General features: G+C 41.8%; 1 protein-coding gene across 3 annotated transcripts in view; it reads right to left on the minus strand.

Moving 5' to 3' along the window:
* Positions 1-18,450, minus strand: part of ZBTB41 (zinc finger and BTB domain containing 41) — a 46,329-nt gene that overhangs the window by 13,616 nt on the left and 14,263 nt on the right. Inside the window, exons 1-3 of one of the 3 annotated variants that reach the window (XM_058030586.1) lie at positions 3,593-3,659; positions 1,661-2,864; positions 277-484 (exon numbers count right to left, since the gene is read on the minus strand). In XM_058030586.1, coding sequence (XP_057886569.1) covers positions 277-484; positions 1,661-2,783 — 1,331 coding nt within the window. In that variant the 5' untranslated portion in view covers positions 2,784-2,864; positions 3,593-3,659. Of the gene's footprint in view, positions 1-276; positions 485-1,660; positions 2,897-3,592; positions 3,660-18,450 lie in introns of those variants that run through there. The other 2 variants (XM_058030587.1, XM_058030588.1) reach the window with 2 other exon arrangements.

The following is an 18,450-nucleotide window of genomic DNA, read 5'->3' on the forward strand; positions in this document are numbered from 1 at the left end:
TAAGTATGATATGTTCTGGCTGTGCTAGCTTATCTGAAAGACTCTAAAATTTGTAATAAAAACTTTTGGCAGAACGCCCATAGAAGCATTACTGCTATTTCTTACTGCAGGTTAGGTGATATTGCTAATCCCCACGCCCTTTGAAAAGGCAGTTATTTGAAGAAATTGTTATAAAATTAATGCAGACCATGCTGTGTTTATATACATGCTTATCTTCACTTTTAAAATGAAAAAAATGCTTCTTCAGAAATGCCAGACACATTATGTCATACTTGCCTCTTCACATGCTTTGCTAAGGTCTTTTTGCTTGCATGTAGCTTATTGCAGTAGGGACATTTGTGCTCCTTCTTATGGAAGTCAGTGTCACTGGAGTGTTTCTTTCTGTGCACGGTCAGGTTGGACTTGGTGGAGTAGCGCTGGTGACAAATATCACATTCAAAAGGCTTCTCACCTGTGTGGACACGGGTGTGGCTCTCGTATTTACCTGCACAACAAAGTCAAATCTGTCAGCACGACCTGCAACAAGTATCACCTGCAACAGGCATGTTTGGGGTTGGTTCTGTAATCTCTCTCACATGCAGTCAAGCTCTAAGTACCCTCCACATCCCTCCAAAGACCCCTACTGGCTTACACCACTGAACACTGCCCAGTGCTCACCTTTGTTTGATCCAAGGTCTCTCCAAACACTTCCATCTTCCTACAAGTGTGTGCAAGGGTTACAAGTCACTCTTGTTCAAACCTACAGTATAGTCTGATCTTAAATACTGCAAATTACAGTCCTATTCTTTCACTACACTGATCATGAGTACCTTTGCAGAATGGGGAACAGCCTCACGAAGAACTGGTAATCTTAAGGTACTTTCAAATAGCAGAATACTGAATGGAAGACACAAACCCTTGCACATTATCTGTATTTGCAACCCAAAAAACTACCAGAAACAAAAATGCTACTCTCTCATTTCTTTCACATGGCTTGTATTCCCTCTTCTGTTTGCCAATGTTTTTTCTGAGGACAAAATTCTGTCCTGTGGATAAATCTACCTCATGTCAATAACAGCCTCTCTGCTTTGTACCAGATTTTACTTTTTTCTCTGTAGAACATACATGCATGCTGCTGTATAGTACTGTAAATTTATGAGCTTCTGCAGCTCATAAATTTAACATGTAAGTCAATTGTCCATTGTAATACAAGGTTATAAAGAAATACTTTATGTATCACTTATTTTAATGCATGCTTATAATGAATTTTTTGAGCACAAAACTAGAATTCTAAGTTATGAAAGTGCGAAGAGAAAAGGGCTTCCAATGCATGCAGAATCAAAATGTACCGTTCCAACCCTAAATACTCACAGGCCATTTATTTCTGCACAGTAGCTGTGCTTTTACACACTGTGCTAACAACAAGAATCCAGAGCAGTGGAAGAGAAATAAAGGTAGTATATTTGCAGATTTTTAAAATAATGCGCTCAGATAATTTTTTAAACTATTTAGCACCACAAACGTAACAACTTCATTCACTTCAAGAAAATAGCAGCACACTGGATCAATGAGATGATCCAGAAATTCTTATATTCACTCTCCAGGACAGAGAAAAAGAACTTGGTTTATTTCCCACACAAACAGCACCACCACGAAAGAGATGAACCTAACTTGCTCTTACCTATTCGATCAAACTTTTTGTCACACTTGGGACACTGCAGTAGCTTTTTGCTACTGCTCTGAATGATGACTGGAGCTAAGCCTTCAGGAATATTCCCCATTGAGTCAACTGCCTCAGAACCTTCTTCAGCATCATTCTGTTCCTTTTCGCTTTGTTCTTCAGATTCCGAATCTTCACATGACATTTCCTCTTCCTGCCCATCTTCATCCACGTTGGACTCACTTTCACTGTCTTCAAATTCACTCCTCTCAGATGTGTCCTTGTCAGAACTGACCTTCTCCAAGTTGCTGTCAGAGGCATCACCACTTTCATTGTCACTGATACCAAACTTAGCTGGACACTTACGGCTTCTCGTGGAGCGCCTAGTGGAAAAGCTGGCCTTCTCAACCATTTTTAACCCATGCTTTTCTTCCAGGGAAAGGGGGGGGTGGGCTTTAGCCAAATGATTCTCCAAGGACTTCTTGTAACAGAAACTTCGACCACAAAAAGCGCACTGATGACTACTTAACAGTTTACCTGTCAGTTCACTGAGTGTTTCTACTGGAGTAGGTGCATCAGTAACCACATCAGTCTGTACACTGGAAACATTTTCGTTATTTAGTAACTTCACTGCATCTATGATATCTAAAAATTTTGCTGCTTCCAGCACTAGTGGAATTTCATTTTTATACACAAAAAACTCAGAAGTGTAAAGAAACTCAAGCAAATGTTGAAATACAGAATGAGTTACGTGATCTAACGTGACAACGTCGGTGCTTGGATTTTTGCTCAAACAGGCATGAAAATAACTACTCCCAACAGCCACAACAACTTTGTGAGCACTAAATTCTTTTCCTTCTACAATTATGAGTAAATCACAAAACGATGGATGTTTCTGTCTATCATCATTTAAGTATTTCAGTAGATTTTTGTTATATTGCAATGAGCTTAGGAGCTTTCTTTGCTCTGGTGATGGTGAAAGTTCTCGGGAAGATTCGAGCTGATCTGCAGGAGCTATTTCTGCAGACTTGGAGACAATTTCTTGCGCACAGTCCACTACAAGAATCTGTTCTGAAGTATCTTTCTCATGGCCAAGACGGACCTTTTCATTTAGACTTGCAGCGAGCCGTCTCCTTTTCTTCATTGCAAAAGTGCACCTTCAGGATCAGGAGCTTCATAGGTGATTACCAAAGAGTTCCCGTGAAGACTTAGTTCTGCTCTGGACCTTAAGAAAATATGCAACAGTAATTTCATACTCTGCCAAAAGAATTATGATAAAAATTATTCACAGCACTTAAACATTATTGCAATTTTTAATAACGCTGTCTATATTTCACTGTTAGTTTCATGTATCGGTGTAACTGAGGCTTTAATTAAATCACTAAACTCTCCTTGCGTTGCAGACCGCGGCACAACCTGCTGCGAGCCAGGGAGCAGACGCCGCCTATTATTAGCTCTAAGGCGGCGGCCGGGCTGGCTGCGCTCGGCTCCGGCCGCATTTAGCCTGCGCCCCACTCCGGGCCGGGCGTGCACTGTTGTTACTATTACTACACTGAAGCTCCTTCTCTTTCCGTTTCACCCAAAAACAGCAAAGCCACCCCAGCTGCTCCCCAGGCCGGGCCGGACCCCGCCGGGCCGCCTGGCCCAGCCCTGCCGCGCCCGTCCCCGCCGAGCGGCCGCGCTGCCCCTGCCCCGGGGACCCGGGGGCGCTGCCTTTGTCCCCCGCCGAGGGTAGGGTAGGGCAGGGCAGGGCAGGGCAGGGCCGGGCGAGTCAGGGCCGGCCCGAGCGGGATCAGCGGCACCGAGCGCGATCAGCGGCACCGAGCGCAGCGGCACCGAGGACGCTGCGGTCCCGCGGCGCTTAAGATGGCCGCGCCCGCCCCCCTGTCCCGTACCGTCCCCGTCCCCGTCCCGTTCCCCCGCGCTGCCCCGGCGCGGCCCTGTCCATCGCACCTGCGCGGCGCCGGGCGCTCCCGGGGCCGCTCGGCCGCCCAACGCCGCTGCCCCCGGTCCGGCCCCGCGCCCGCCGCTTCCGGGCCCGCCGCCCGCGTCAGCGGGGTCACGGCGGCGCTTCCGAGCGGGGCGGGGCGCGGCGGCTGCGCGGGCGGGGCCGGGGCCGAGGCCGGGAGGGGGCCGCCCTGACAGGGCCCGGCGCCGGAACGCTGCCCCGAGGGTGAAAGTAACGGCCAAGAACCAGGAAAGCTCCCTCAAACAGCGGCAGCGACTCGGGATGGCCGAGCTGCCACCGACTCTGCGCCATGATACCCCTCAGAGACTGACTCCGCTCTGAGGCAGTGCGCGTAGGGGCTTGTGAAATTCCCGGGTTTCCTGCTTCCCGTAGTTCTGTTCAATAATACGAGTGTTAATTTGTTTTCTGCCTGAGTGTTTTGAAGCACTTGACATGAAATTGCCACTTTCCGCGCTTCCCGGGCGGCAGGAGGAGCAGCCGCAGAGGTGCCCGGCTCGGTGCCGCTCCTCAGCGTACGGAAGGCGCTGCCCGCTGTTCTCCAGCTCCATCTCTGGCCCAAGATAAACAACTGCCAGGGACAATGTGACACCGAAAATGAGCTTGTTTTCCTGACAGCCTTAAAGAAGGATTAATGGAGGATTAAACTGTATTGCACCACATACAATCAGTATTTGTGATCTGTAAATGGATACTGAACAAAGTGTGACTCAAAGGTCTTGCCTTTTTAAATAAAAATACAATAAAAATACTGAATGTTCTTAAAGCATTTGTTACCTCCTGAGTGTTGCTGTAGTGCCTGTACTCACAGCCCTGCCGTTTCCTTGAAGTCTACATATATTTAACTTCGACTTTGGGTTTGTTGTTGTTTGTTTTTTTCATTTGTAATAGTACATTACAGTCAAATTAATTCAATAGCAAACTGTTTCAAATCATATTCTTAAGTACCATCAGTTCTTTTATTCAGTTATTCTATAGTGAAGCAATAGTGTCAATAAAAATAGAGCAATCAACATTACTTTGGTTTTCTTGCACTGAAGACAAAAATCTACTTAGCTCTCAGCCATCTGCTCCTTCAGGATGTTCCTTGCGCATGCCCACCTTTTATTTCTGCAGAATAGTTAAATGGTACATAAAGAAGTTTCTCTGTTTGGTAACTTTCCCAGTTTTGATTTTGCATGGAAAAAGAAAGTTCTAGAGCAAGGCACTTTAGATTTTAAGCTGAGCCTTACATTTCACTCTAATCTGAATAGCAAGCACATAAAAACATCATTAGTGGGTAATTGGCTTCTTGGGTCTTACTGTTTCCATAGCAAATCCCTCATTTGGAAAGTATAAAACTAAGTGCTTCATCAGTTTTCATGAAGGAAAATGCAGCCTTGATGAGAACTATCTTGCCAGCAAGCAGAACCAAGCTAGAGATGTGCTCCCTGGGACAGGGATAGTTTCTCCTGTGTTGTTAGTGGGAAGGGTTTGGGGTTTATTCCTCAGATAACTACCTGATTTTTTCTTTATTTGCTTCTGCTATTCTTTACTCTGTGTTGAGTACAATGTGGTTTCTTGGCAGTCTACAAAGCATCTACAGCTTATTGCCAAACTGTACAAGTTCAGCAGGCATTTTGACTTAGCACAAGCCTAGGTAACGCTTTTCTTCTCTTGCTATTTTATGATACGTGAAGGATTTAGTTCAAAGAAAAATAGTACAGTGCTAAGTGATCCATTACCATGCCTGGCATTGCTGCAGTAATTATGCTCTGGAAACAAAATGTCCTTGAAATCTCAGGTCATTATGGTTCTTTCACCATTAAGTCTTTTGCAGTTGGTACAAAGTACAAGTGGTACAGACAAAATTTACCTATATTAATCCCTTTTGTTCCAATGCTTATTCATGCTACATTTTCTTGCCAGTTAATAGACTATCCCACATAGATTAAAAAACTGACTTTCATTTAAGATAGCATCAATTAACAAATAAGCACTTGCTCACCTACTGTACAGAATTTGCAAATGCAGCTGCTTTGATTTGTTCAGAAAAACTGTATATTTATCAAATAAATAGTTCTGAATTGTTAGGAATTAAGAAGTAGCTTTGTGCAAGAAGGTTTGGTTTTGAAGGAGGTGGTTTCATCTTAAAGTACTTGTTCTCCAGCTCAAAATCTTCTCTTCTGAGATACAGTGGAACTAGAAATGACAGATACTTGAATCAAATACTGTTTAAATAATAAGCAGATAGGCAATCAACTCTTAAGTTAAGCAGTCAGCTGCCAACTAAACAGAAATAAACTTACATAAAAATAGCATGCAAGTTTTAATACCTGGTTGGGTTATTTCAGTTTATTGCCAATATATTCCTTAAGAACTGATGACTGTAAGCACCCAGTTATAAATCTAGTAGCACATACATTCCCATCCTCCTTCAAACAGCTGCCTTTACTTTGGCCACAACAGTTTTGCTAAGGTAAATGTCTCTCTCTCTAGGAATTTTATTGCTAATTTGCCATGAGTTGATGGTGCATGACACTGCTGAAACCTGACCTATGCTGTCATTCTTCCTTTTTATATCCCAGATGTGTCAGTGATGGGTGGGGCCTAGGGAAGAACCCACAAAGCCTATACTTCCTCTAGTCTGAGATTTTTCTGTATTTTATTGCCAATCACCACATACACACAAATGTTTTAAATTAGGCTGTGAAGTGAAAGGGTTATAAGACTGCCTAGAGACTCCAACAAGATTTCTAGCCAACAGTGCTGAATAAAGCCCATTGCTGGAACCATTGCCAAGAAATTCTTTCACATAGGCCATGAAAAGACCACCCCAGTCTCTCAATTCAGCACTCTCTGGGGCACTAATCAGCTGGAGCTCGTTGTACTATTATGGATGCTTGACATGTGAATCATGTTGATCAGGCTTCTTTGTCTCCTGCCTAAACTGCAGCCAGTGAAATGTGGAGAGAAGGAGGTCAGATCCACTCTGACTCTTATCAGCCTGCCTCATTCCATCCAGGAAGTCTAGTGCAGGGAAGGGTGGACACCACCTCTGCTTGGGTTTTGTTCTCTGGAGTGTTGTGTGGGCAGACATGAGGTGAATAGCAACAATCTACCATCTTTTTCCAGAGTTTTGAATCCAGGTTATGAATCCAGGGGATTCATACAGTGTGGAAGTTGCAGAGAGCTGTATGGCTACAGACTCCACAGAACAGAATTCCTCATGGAATGCTAATCCAGTGCAGCCCTGAGGTGAAATCAGCAAGGGCCAGGAACAAGGCACTCCCTGCTGTCCCAGTAAAGCAGAAATGCTAGGTCTGTTAATTCTGAACTCAGTACTAGGCCCGATCTACAGGTGCACTGCATTGCCTTCCCACTTTGAAAAAGATGGCAACTGAAGAAATCCCGGCTAGAGGGAAATTGCCCGTGTGAGCTCCTGCCACCCCTGCCTGCTCCACCTGATCCACTGGTGCCTGGCAGCTCAGGGGAAGGGAGGGTGAGAGGAAAGCTGAACCACAGAGAATAGCACTGGAGGAAATATCTGTCTGCCCTCTACTGATGCAAGTCTTAAGCAGTGCTACAAAATTGCTGTAAATTGAAGCTGTACCCCTGCCTGAAGCTGTGTAAAGAAGAAACAAGGACTTAACATTTTAATTTTTTGTTGTTTTGGGTAACATTTTCAACAGACCACACTAAACCTTTTGCAATAACATGCCACTAGCATCAGAGGTATTTTCCTTTACACAAGGCAAGAACTGGGGAGAAGTGAAATATCTTTTTTAGATCAGCTGGAATATGTCACCACTGGAACTAAAAACAGTGCCCCAGCTCTGGGAGCATGACCTTGAAAAGACTTCATGTGCCCAAAATCATCTTTATTTTTCCAGCCATATCAGCTGGTTAGTAAAAGGTATTGCATCTCCCAATAAATCTTGCTTTATTTATTGCCTTAGACTATTGTAACTGCAACAACATTATCAAATTATCAGGTTAAACAAGCATAATCAGTCTTTCCTGTACAGAAATAATCTTGGTTCTCAAAAGATTGTGAAAATGTACAGAGTAAACAGCATGAAGAAGTTTCTCTGTGTCTTACATTGCTGCACTTCCATTGCACTGCCCAGTGAGAGACCTGTGAAGCTGCTGGGGCACCCTGAGTGCTGAGGCCCTGGTACGAGACAACAAGAATTTCAGTCATGGAGGGTAGCAGGGAGCTGATGTCACTGTCACTTTTTTCAGTCAACCAGAAACCAATTATCCCTGGCTGACAGACCAAATTAAATCATTGGGTAGAAGGAGATGCCAGCTATCCTCCCCTAGATTAGGTAATTGGGGCTTTATTACACTCAGACCTGGTGCTGTTTGTTTGGCCACAGAATACACCTAAGAGCCATGCTGGTCTGTCTGTCTCTCTTTCCGTCCTTTCCATAAGCATTCATATATTTTTAATCCCTGAGAAAATTGTCTGTGTTTTACATTAAAAATGCTAATCTTTTCATATACTTAATAGATCCTTCTATCTATCCAAGTTTATAGAGAACATGAAGTTAGGAGTTCTGCCATGGAAGGCCTCAGGTGGCAGCTTTGTACTGATTTATACTTGAGATCTCAGGTTTTTATCTAGTATTCTTGCAAAGATATAGAAAGTCTTTAGCTTATACTTCTTTGGAACTTAAGATATGTTTGACATAGTATCAGGCTGAATTACTGGATTGTTTGGAGCAGAAGAAGTGAGGCACTAAGGTGTCAAAGTCCCCTCTAGTTCACATTAGCACCTGGTTGTGGCCCTCCAAGGTCTTCAGGAACACACTGCTTGCAGTGACACAAGGAAGTGGTACTGAACTAGCTCATTTAAATTACCAAGGTTAAATCTGCCCAGTAGAAAGCAGAATTTGGTACACAGGGTAAAATACAACTATACTGCATGTCAGAACCTGGGTGTACAACGTGCTCAGTAGGTTTTATTGGAGAGGAAAAAAAATACATTTGCTATTGAAGACTTTTCAGAAATAGAGTATAATGCATTGAAGCTTCTGAATGGGATAAAAAATTGGAAAGCTGATGGTGGTAATTCCTTGGAAGGTTAACACATGAAGCTGACAAATTACCAGCAGCTATTAAGCCATTGTGCCTTCAGAAAATATCTGGTGTGTAATTATAAGGACAGCTAGAAGCACTTAGGCCTATCAGCTCAGTGTTTATCAAGGCTTCCCAGAGCTCTTCTCCTTCCCTTTGTGATGAACCTTGACATGGTTACAGTTGTCAGGGAACCAAACTCCAGCTCTCTGCTAGAGAGGCAGGGTACTTCAAGGTGTAGCAGAGATTAAAATGCTGTTCTGCACCCTCCTGAATCACTAGCCATGTAATTTGTAGAAGCTACTTGTTTTGAATTATGAAGTCAGAAGTGTGTATAATCTACAACACATTTTCCCCAAGAGACACAATTGCAGAAACTCAAGGATTTTTCAGTGTTAAATGAGCTTCCCAACTGCCATTCTTAATTTGTCTGAATTTACATATTCCATGGTGTATTGCCCATTTACTCACAGTCGGGATAAAAGGCTGCAGTTATAAAGTCCTGTGTCACTCTGCCCACTGTTAGAAACAAACACTACATAATGAAAGCATTATATCTGTTTCTGGAGCAGCACTATAGTGTGAGAATTTCAGGACCCTATTTAATTTTAGGTGACATTCATTATCTGTTCTCTTAATTACATTTGAATAGTAATTACAATATTTTTCTAAGAAAGTATAATTAGATTCTGATATCAAGAGGCAGACTACAAGTACATTAATTAGGCTTTGAGACCACTATTAAAAACCTGGAGCAAGATAAAAGTGCTTCCAGTCAAAAAAGCAAGCACACAACACAGAGAAAAATGTTTTAACCAAAAAAAATAAGGAAATACAGAATGAATTATGCATTGTTAGCAATCAAATGCACATCAACAGCCAGCTTGTACAACAAGCTTGTACAAGAAATGGTTACAGGAAAGTTATTTTTAAGGAATGATACTAACCAATGTAAAAAAGCTAACAATTAAATGACAACTGAGCTAGTAAAGTGTCTGTATAAATAAATGCAGTGGCAAGAAAAGAACTTGTAGTCATTCCAAAGTAAGCATAACCCTATGAAATAATCCCATAACAATCCCCTTGTAACAGTGACCTTCCCAAATGAAAAAATGAGCCAAACCCACTTGCTGCCTGGGGTGGCACTGGAGCCAAACCCCTTTCAGTGAATTTGGCACATAATTGATTGTACATGACTCTTTGGTGTAGTTTGTTGCTATCCCAAAAGTAATGTTATTTGGAAAGAAGCATTCATTTCCAACAAAAACAGTGGAGGGGGAGACCCAGGTTGTAAATTAATTTCCTTTTATTAGGCAAACTTCATAGAGCACTGTAGCCTTCAAAAGGCTACTTGCTTTCCTTCTGGAGCAGTTATGGCTGCTCATTCTTTTCTGTGGCTGAATTTTATGCCACCCATCCCTTTGCCAGCCTCAGCCACAACAACCATGGATGTTTTTAGTGCTGTTGCGTTCTGTGGCAAAAAGGCTGACAGGAACTTGGGTGCCTTTGCATGCTAAAGGTCTGATATTGCTTTTCTTCTGAGTGGTTTTTAAATTCTGTTTTCACTAGTGCATGTTACTTGAATCAAGAAATGGAGAAGAAACTTCAAAGTAAATCTGGGAGTGAGATTGCTTTCTTCTCCTTTGAAAATATTTTTATTTTTCTGAACTAAACCACAGATTGAAATCTTTAATATTTGTTTATTACCTTGAAAATACGTGATATCAGAAGTGGCTTGGATTAGTTGAAAGGTGTGATTGGAGGAATCTTAATTTATGTTTCAAACAACTTTATTTTACTTGTTCAAAGAAAAAAAAAAAAGGCAAGAAGGTAATACCTTTTAAAATTGCCAAAAGTTCTTTTCCAGCAGTTTTAAAATAAAATATGCTTTAAAAACCTTACAACTACGCACACACACACACAATCACAGAAAAATAAAGTACAGAAACCTCACCCACTTCCTTCTGAAAGGCTTCAAAAATTTCTGGCCAGCTTCACTTCAAAGACCTGGTGGTTTAGAGAGACCAGCATCTACCTTTGAATTTCTCCTCAGGTTTGTGAAAAGGGCTCTCACATGGCATACAGTACAAAACAATTGTACTTAATTTTGCTCATGATAAATATGAGTGGATAAATTCACCTATTATTGCTAGAGAATGTGTCAAATTGCATCAATTTGGCCAGACAGAAAATTTTTCTTTATTGTCTTGAATTACAAATATGACACCTATTTTCAGAATCACTGTGGCTTGCGGCACAAAGAGGAATATGGTCCCAAAGAAATGCCAAACTGTTAGAGAGTCACACTAAGTGAGCACAAACCAAGCTGTCTGTTAGATTAATTATTTCCACAGCTTCTAATGGAGGGAAGAGCAAATACAGAACATCCTGTATGCGCAGCCTTCAGAGAGTTCATTCCATTTCTGGAACACTCATGATTGCCATGTCAGAATGGAATTTGGTATCATTCTTGTGGGCTATTGGTTTCCCAGCTTATTTTAAGACTATTAGAGAAGGACATGTTACATTCATCTGCTTCACCAAATTAATATTGAAGTCTGACTTTGCTGCTGCAGGAGTCAAGGGGCTCAAGGTTAACATGGCTCACGTTTATCCATTCTTCAGTAGTCAGATGCTGCCAGAGACTGTTCCATTCACTCAATTAATCTTATTTTGGACAAGTGAGCTGTATGAGCTGTGTCTTTAGACCACAGTCTATTTAGCAACTTGCAGGGCTACATTTCTGAAAGAGCTCATCATTTGCCATTCTTCAGGCATGTGAGTGCCCATAGGTTTAGCTGGGAACTAGAAGTCTTCCAGAAGTGCTGTAGGGGTGTGGAGATTCTCATCACCCTGTCACACCAGTGCCAACATCCTCAATTCTGAGTGTAGTTGAAGCTAATAGGAAATCTTACCCTGCCAGCATGGGGAGCTCCTGCAGCACATATGGGCCATGCTACTGGGGGGGATTTCTTGTTTGCTACTGTGAACACATCTTTTTTAAACAACTTGCTTATAGTCAAGCTACTGAGGATGAAGTTTGACAGCAAAATTATCAGTTTCCCTGATAATGGTAATTACATTGGAAGCACTGGCTTAGAAGTTCTTGTACCCCAGAAGCTCAGAAACTCTCAGATTTAGAAGTCTCAGTCCCATAAAACTGCATTTGGTGAATGTTGGTGCTAAAGTCAAATCTGGGTGCTAAGACCAGAGGTCTCAGCACCTGCCCATGCACAACAAGCATATTCAGCCAGGCTTTTGGTGTATTGGAAGAACTTATTATTAAAATGCCATTAAAAAAAAAAAAGGAGAAAAACCACGAAAAATATTTGATATAAGGAAAATGGAAAGCACTGCATGAAGTTCAACATATGCAAAGATCTCAGCTTGCCCACAGACAAAAATTAAGATGCAGTTCAGCAACAAACCACCTGGTGATTTGAGGGGCTCTCTGGAAGAATGAAAGTCAACTACAGTAGGAATGTCTCCTCCTTCCCCCTCTCACATCCAACACGATGCTTAAAGGTCAAACTGTGCCCCCTCCATCCAGGGGTCTTTTCCTTTCACTGGCATTGGCACATGGTGACATCACATACATCACCATCACTGAGGGCAGCACCACCACCAGTGGCTGAAGTAGGTGTGAAATAATCAAAATCAGCACAAGTTTGGAAGCCAGAGTTATTTCATTTTACCTTGTGAACAATGTAATTCAAACTGACAAACTTTCAGGATTTAGTTCAGTACAAAACTGCAGCCTTTGAGAAAGGCATTGGCATTAAGATGAATGCTGTCTTACCCAATCTTAACAGAAACTTGAAATCCCTTTGGGGCACCTACTGCTGCTTATTGTTCCCATAATATTATCTAATACTTCAACACAGAGGCCAACATTTCCAAGAGGAATTTAGTGCTTGCCACGATCCACGCCAAGACACTTCAGAGATGCCTACAGGGAAATTTTGCTTTGTGCTTTCTGGAAGTCACATCCTTTAGCTGAAAACCTGCAAATCCAGGAGATCCAGATCGTCAGATGCTTTTCAAAACCTTGTCACACTCAATACACAATGACTGAATACAGTAGAGGGGGAAAAAAAGGATATTAGAGATCATAAAAAATTAAGAATCTTCTGTATTTGCCTGTTACAAAAGTTACTTTTTGACTGTTAGGATGTTTTTGCATTGCATGTTTAACTACCTCAAAATAATTTATCACTGCTAGTACAGTGAAGAAAACCAGAGTAAGAATTAGTTTTGAGTCTCTCAGCCCAGTGCTTGGCCTGTGAAACTAACTCCTTTGTCACTTTTCTCTATTTGCAAAGACCAAAATTCCTCCAAAGATCTGCTCCTTCCCAGCCTCTCCACTTGACTGTAGTCATCATCCTGCCCTGTCCCCAGGACAACTGCAGTGTTTACCAGAAGTAAAATGTTTACATGCAAAGTGTGTGTTAAAATCAAGCATACTTGGGTACTAATTCTGCCTTTCTGAGTCTTGCTCTTTCTCCTCCTCTACACTGTTGCCTGCTGGAATTGTTGGGTCTAAATTCCTTCTAAAACCACTTTGTATTGATCAGATGAAATCATGCTACAAACCTATGTAAATCTTTTCCAAATAGCTTTGAAACTGTGGCTGAACTATACAACTATATCCCCTGAAACAGATGGGATTTTTAATTTAATTCCAATGCTTTCATGTTTAGGTCTTTCTGGTTTGTAGTATGAGTTAACTCACTCTGAAGGAAATTAAAAAGGAGAATTAGAAGAGGATTTGTAAGACTGTTAACAAGTCTAGTCTGCTTAAGTGAAAAGCACAGAGGGAAAAATAAATGTACAACCCATTTGGAACTTAATATATCAGTGCTTTTGTAAAAACACAATTTGCCTCATTTTCTCAAGCACTCTATAACCTTGGCACTCACAGGAAGCTTATTGGTACAGACAGAAACTTCCTGATTAGATGGTTCATTAGCAGCAAGGTACAGAATACTAATTGCCAATTTTCATCTGCATTGACAAGGCCTGACCTAGCATTCATCTAATTGAAATTGCTTCCCTGGTGATGCCTCTTGCTTCCCTGCTTCCTGATCCTAGCTTCCCAGCCATACACAATAAGATAAAAACATTATTTCACAAAAATTCATCAAAGATAAGAATAAGTGAATCACACACTTTATTGACTGCAGGGGAACCCTGTCCTGCCTTGCACAGCCACTTTGTTTTGCCTGCCTATTGGTAAAATACTCAGGAGAGACTTCATATGAAAACCAAAACAGCTTTCCTTGCTCCCACTATTTCTATCACATCCACAATTAGATCTGTCTGAGCAAATCAGCTTGACACTGCTGTAATCTTTGGTTAAATTTGTATTTTAGGTTGGCACATAGAAATCCCTCATAACTCAGTAAGAAAGTGCCTACCATGGGAATCAAAAAAGAAGTCATAATTTCAAAAACTGTTTTACATTTAAGAAAGCAATATGCTTGGCAGGTCTTGCAAGATAATTTTCAGATAAAGCCCTTCAGTTTCATAAAAAACATGAGTAATCTGAAAATAGGCAGAACTGACAGGTCATGCTCTGGTGCTTTACTCTGGCTGGGACAGACATAAAAGGAGCACAGCAAGAGTTCAGAACCCCAAATATTTGTACACCCTAATATTAAGGAAAAGAAAGGTCAAAAGAAGTATCATTTATAGACTAAGAAGTTAAATACAGTCATCAAATATTTGTTGCCTCTGGAAAAGTACGGACCAAAGAAAATTCCAGTTCCCTCTCGTCCAATTCTTTTGTGGGTGGTTATCTTCACAAGCACTGCAGGAAATCAATGCAATCAGAGTTGTTCTTGTTGCAAAGAGGCTAATTAAAATGCAAATAGATCTATAGTGGTTTTTTTAATGAGGTAAACAACCTCCTCTTACAATACAACTCTATCTACAAGACATTTCAGCCATCCCTTTTTCACACCGGTTTATCCATTGTCTTGGTTTGTCCTCTCATAATTACCCAAAATGCAACAAGCTGAAGAAAAAAATTATCTATCAGTTGGTCAATGAGGAGGTACATAAAGTAACATAAACAGGAGGTCAGGTCCACTGTTCTGGGAAACTCCATCATCCTCAGTTTTCAATAAATACTTCAGAATGTATTTTAATGCCCAAACCAGGATGTCAGACCAGAGTGACCTCGTGCTTGAATGCTCCATAGTTTTTTATAAAGTAAGCTCTCCCATTGGTGAACTGGGAACACCAGTGAAATTTAGAATCCCAGTTTCATCCCTGATGAAATTCAGCAAGAACTGAAGAGAAGATGTACACAAAAAGCAACACTGAATATGAGTAAGAAAATGAAAGATCCTAGGGAAAATCAGGGACTATTTTAAAAATAGAGTCTTTCTGCATTAGCTATGCAGAACTGGGGACTGAGATAATACAGGCTGGAGCTTGTGCAGGCAATCTAATGCTATAGGAAATCTCTGTTTTAACAGAATCACAGGAATATATGGTGGGAAGGGACCACCTGCTCAAAGCACATCTCGTTTCAGCAGGTCACAGAGGGCACTGTCCAGCTGAGTTCTGCATATCCAAAATCTCACCAGGGCAAATGTTATCTTCAGCTCAGTCACTCTTCCACCACCCCATGAAATCACCCACCTGTTCCTGACTGTTACCAGTGCCTTACTTGCCAGTGAACAAAGGGATTTTTAATAAAAGCTTCAGGTTAGTCAGCATCAGGCATTTTGTAAAATCACATCTTCCACTTGCAAGATAATTTTACACTTTACATGAATTACTTAACTATTCTAGTTTCTGTTCATTTTGTAGTTTACTTTAAAAGTACCAAAACATTGGAAAAGAAGTGCCAATTACTTAGGAAAATCACCCGTAAATATATTTGATCAAGAAGGCACAGGATGGCATCAATAAAAATTGCACTTTAAATTGGAGCAACACTGAACAATCAGAAAACATGCCTAGCAGTGAGAAGCAGAAGATACACAATTAATTAGTACTGCTGTCATCTGAAAATTGAAAGCACTGCAAGCAAAAGATGTTAGATAATGAAATTAGTTGGACAGAGTTGCATAAAATGTCTTGGAAGAGATGACACTGACTAGTGTAGCCTGATGCCACATCACTCTGTCATTTTTGCATGGAAGCAATCAGAACAGAAAAGGCAGCAGTTAAGTGAAAGCAAATGACAACACAAGCCCCTTTTCCCTGAGAAAATGGCATAGCCTCTGACTTTTGTGACTGCAGAATCTCATCAAAGCCTAAGCTGTACTGAGAAAGCATGGAAATGACATTTAGATGTTATGTTTCACTGTGTACAAATGATATGCATGCAGAAATTCAAGCCTCCTCCTGTAGGCAACTTCAAGGAATTAGGGCAGTGATAAGTTAATTTAGTCTATTCCCCATTAAATTCTGGGATATGAATACCTTACGAAGAAGAAACATTTGAAAAAAGGCATTGGGAAATGCAGAGCTAAGTTTTAAACAGGTTTAAAAAAGCTCTTTTGGTCCTAAAAGTGACTACATTTTAATAACTTTAGAAAGACCTAGGAGGGGCTCATATACTTGCTGTATGTTTTGTAATTACCACAGAGCTACACAGTATTTAATTCCAATGTCAACATGTGTTAACACAATACATTTAAGTTCTCAGATTGGTGGCATATCCCCATGTCTGAGAGCTCCTAAGTTTCCTTGGAGTACAGATTTTCCAGGTACTTGTGTATTTTTCAGAAAAATATCCAGATTTAATAGATGTCACTTTTTTCCTGAAATACTTAACATATATACCTCAGAATTGAAAACTTTGTATTTGCTTAAATTTGGGGTCTTTCAGAATACTCACAAAATTTCTTTTTCAAATTGACAAGAAGATGAATCCAGAAAATACTGTTGTTCTAAGTAAGTTATATGGTGACAAATTTAAATAATAATGCACTTAAAGCAGGCAATCAGCACTGAGCTAAACTGCATAATTTAACCTGACAAAAGAATTCCCTGATGACAGTGGTATTTTCATGCTCACGTTGTAATGATTATATATCTTACTGCATAATTTCAAACAGAAACAAAGTAGACAGATGGCAAGGAGAAGAAAACATCCAAACAACTACAAATGTAAATATAAAAGAAAGGGGATTACAAAAAGTGAAAGAGCTGAGAACTACAATTAGCCATTTAATTATGTTTAACTTGATAGTTATCTAAGTACTTTGCACTAGGACCCCCATTCATCATAATGCTCATAGCCCATGACATTTGGCCAGGAAATCCAGCCTGGGCTGTCATCAGAGAGGTCAGAGCTGGAGAGTGGAGCAGGGGGGTTCAGGGGAGGGTGGAGGCTTCCTGGGGAGCAGATGATGGAGCTGCTTGGGCTGCTGGTGCCAGGAGAAAGGAGAGAGGTTCTGGAAAGGTTTGCCACAGGGTCAGCAGTGGGTGAGTGCAGCTACACACAAATTAACGAGATGGGAAAGAAGGAGGAGCTTTGCTGCAGGAGAAAATTTTAAATTAATCAGTTTACTGAGCTTAATGAGTGATGTGAAAGTACCTACCTATTAAAAACAGCTTTAGTGAATTCATGTTGGCATCACCAGTCTGCTCCATACGCATCTAAGGCCTTCAGCATATACTTGACTTTCAGCTTGTACTTTGTTAAGTGTACCTGTAAATTTAAACTCAGTATCAAAGGCTTCCTGAACTGGGGATTACCATTCCGCTGAAGTGGGGAGGACAAGCACAATACCAAATGTATTGAGTGCTACCTGCTTGACAGTAACATAATGTAGCAATGAGCAAGCAGATTTTTCAGGCTTGGGAATGCCTGTATTTTCAGTGAGGCAAGGAGGGCAAGTGCCAAGAGCCAAAGGAGGATTGCTAGGGGAGAAGGTGGTGGAAAGAGGAGATTCACTGCCAAACAGGCAGCTCATCTCTGTCTTGGCCTCAGAGCCAGGCTGGTGCTGTGGCACCCATTGCTGTGGACACCCAGACTGTGTGTGTGAGGTGCCAGAGTTTGTACTGGATCATGGTATGAGTACAGCCCCTGGGGCTGCTGCTGTGTGCCCTCACTTTCCCTTCTGCTAGAGCAGGACCAGGATTTCATCTGAGAACAAAGCCATGATCCATGGATGAGGCACTGCACAGGGAGTGCTGGGCACAAACAGACACTGCCTGTGCCATGAGGGGCAGCTTGGGAAGGCACTTATTATCAGCTGTTTAATACCAGCCCTGGCTAAACCAAATGGAGCCCATGCCCTGCTGCCATCCCCTTCTCTTATCGATCCTGCGGTGACACCTCCTGGTTCTGTAAGTGACTGGTTCCTCCATGAGCAGTTCAAGATTGTTTGCAAGCTGATGAAGCTCAGAGGTCCTGTGCCAGCTCCTAGGAGTGTGCTTTTTAGCCACTCCAGTGTAAACAATACCAACAAAACAAACAAAAAAAAAAAATACTGAGGAAGAGAGCAGACTAACATCTCACTAAATGAAAAGACTGAGAATGTGGATGTTTCACCTTTTCACTTCACGTGCTAACGGTGTAACATAACAGAAAAAATGCAGAAAGCAGAACGTGTTTGTGAGCTGACTGTGCAAGAAAACGTCAAGTGTTTCCACCGTGGATGAGGAGAGCCGTGTGGCGGGGGTTTGGTGCAGATGAGGAGCGCAAGGGTTTGGTGCAGATGAGGAGCGCAGGGGTTCGGTGCAGACGAGGAGCGCAGGGGTTCGGGCTCTCCGGACGGCGGTGCCGTGGCTGCGCTGCGGGGCAGGCACAGCCCAGCCG

This window comes from Melospiza georgiana, chromosome 9, assembly GCF_028018845.1.
Source record: "Melospiza georgiana isolate bMelGeo1 chromosome 9, bMelGeo1.pri, whole genome shotgun sequence".
In the NCBI taxonomy this organism is placed as follows: Eukaryota; Metazoa; Chordata; class Aves; order Passeriformes; family Passerellidae; genus Melospiza; species Melospiza georgiana.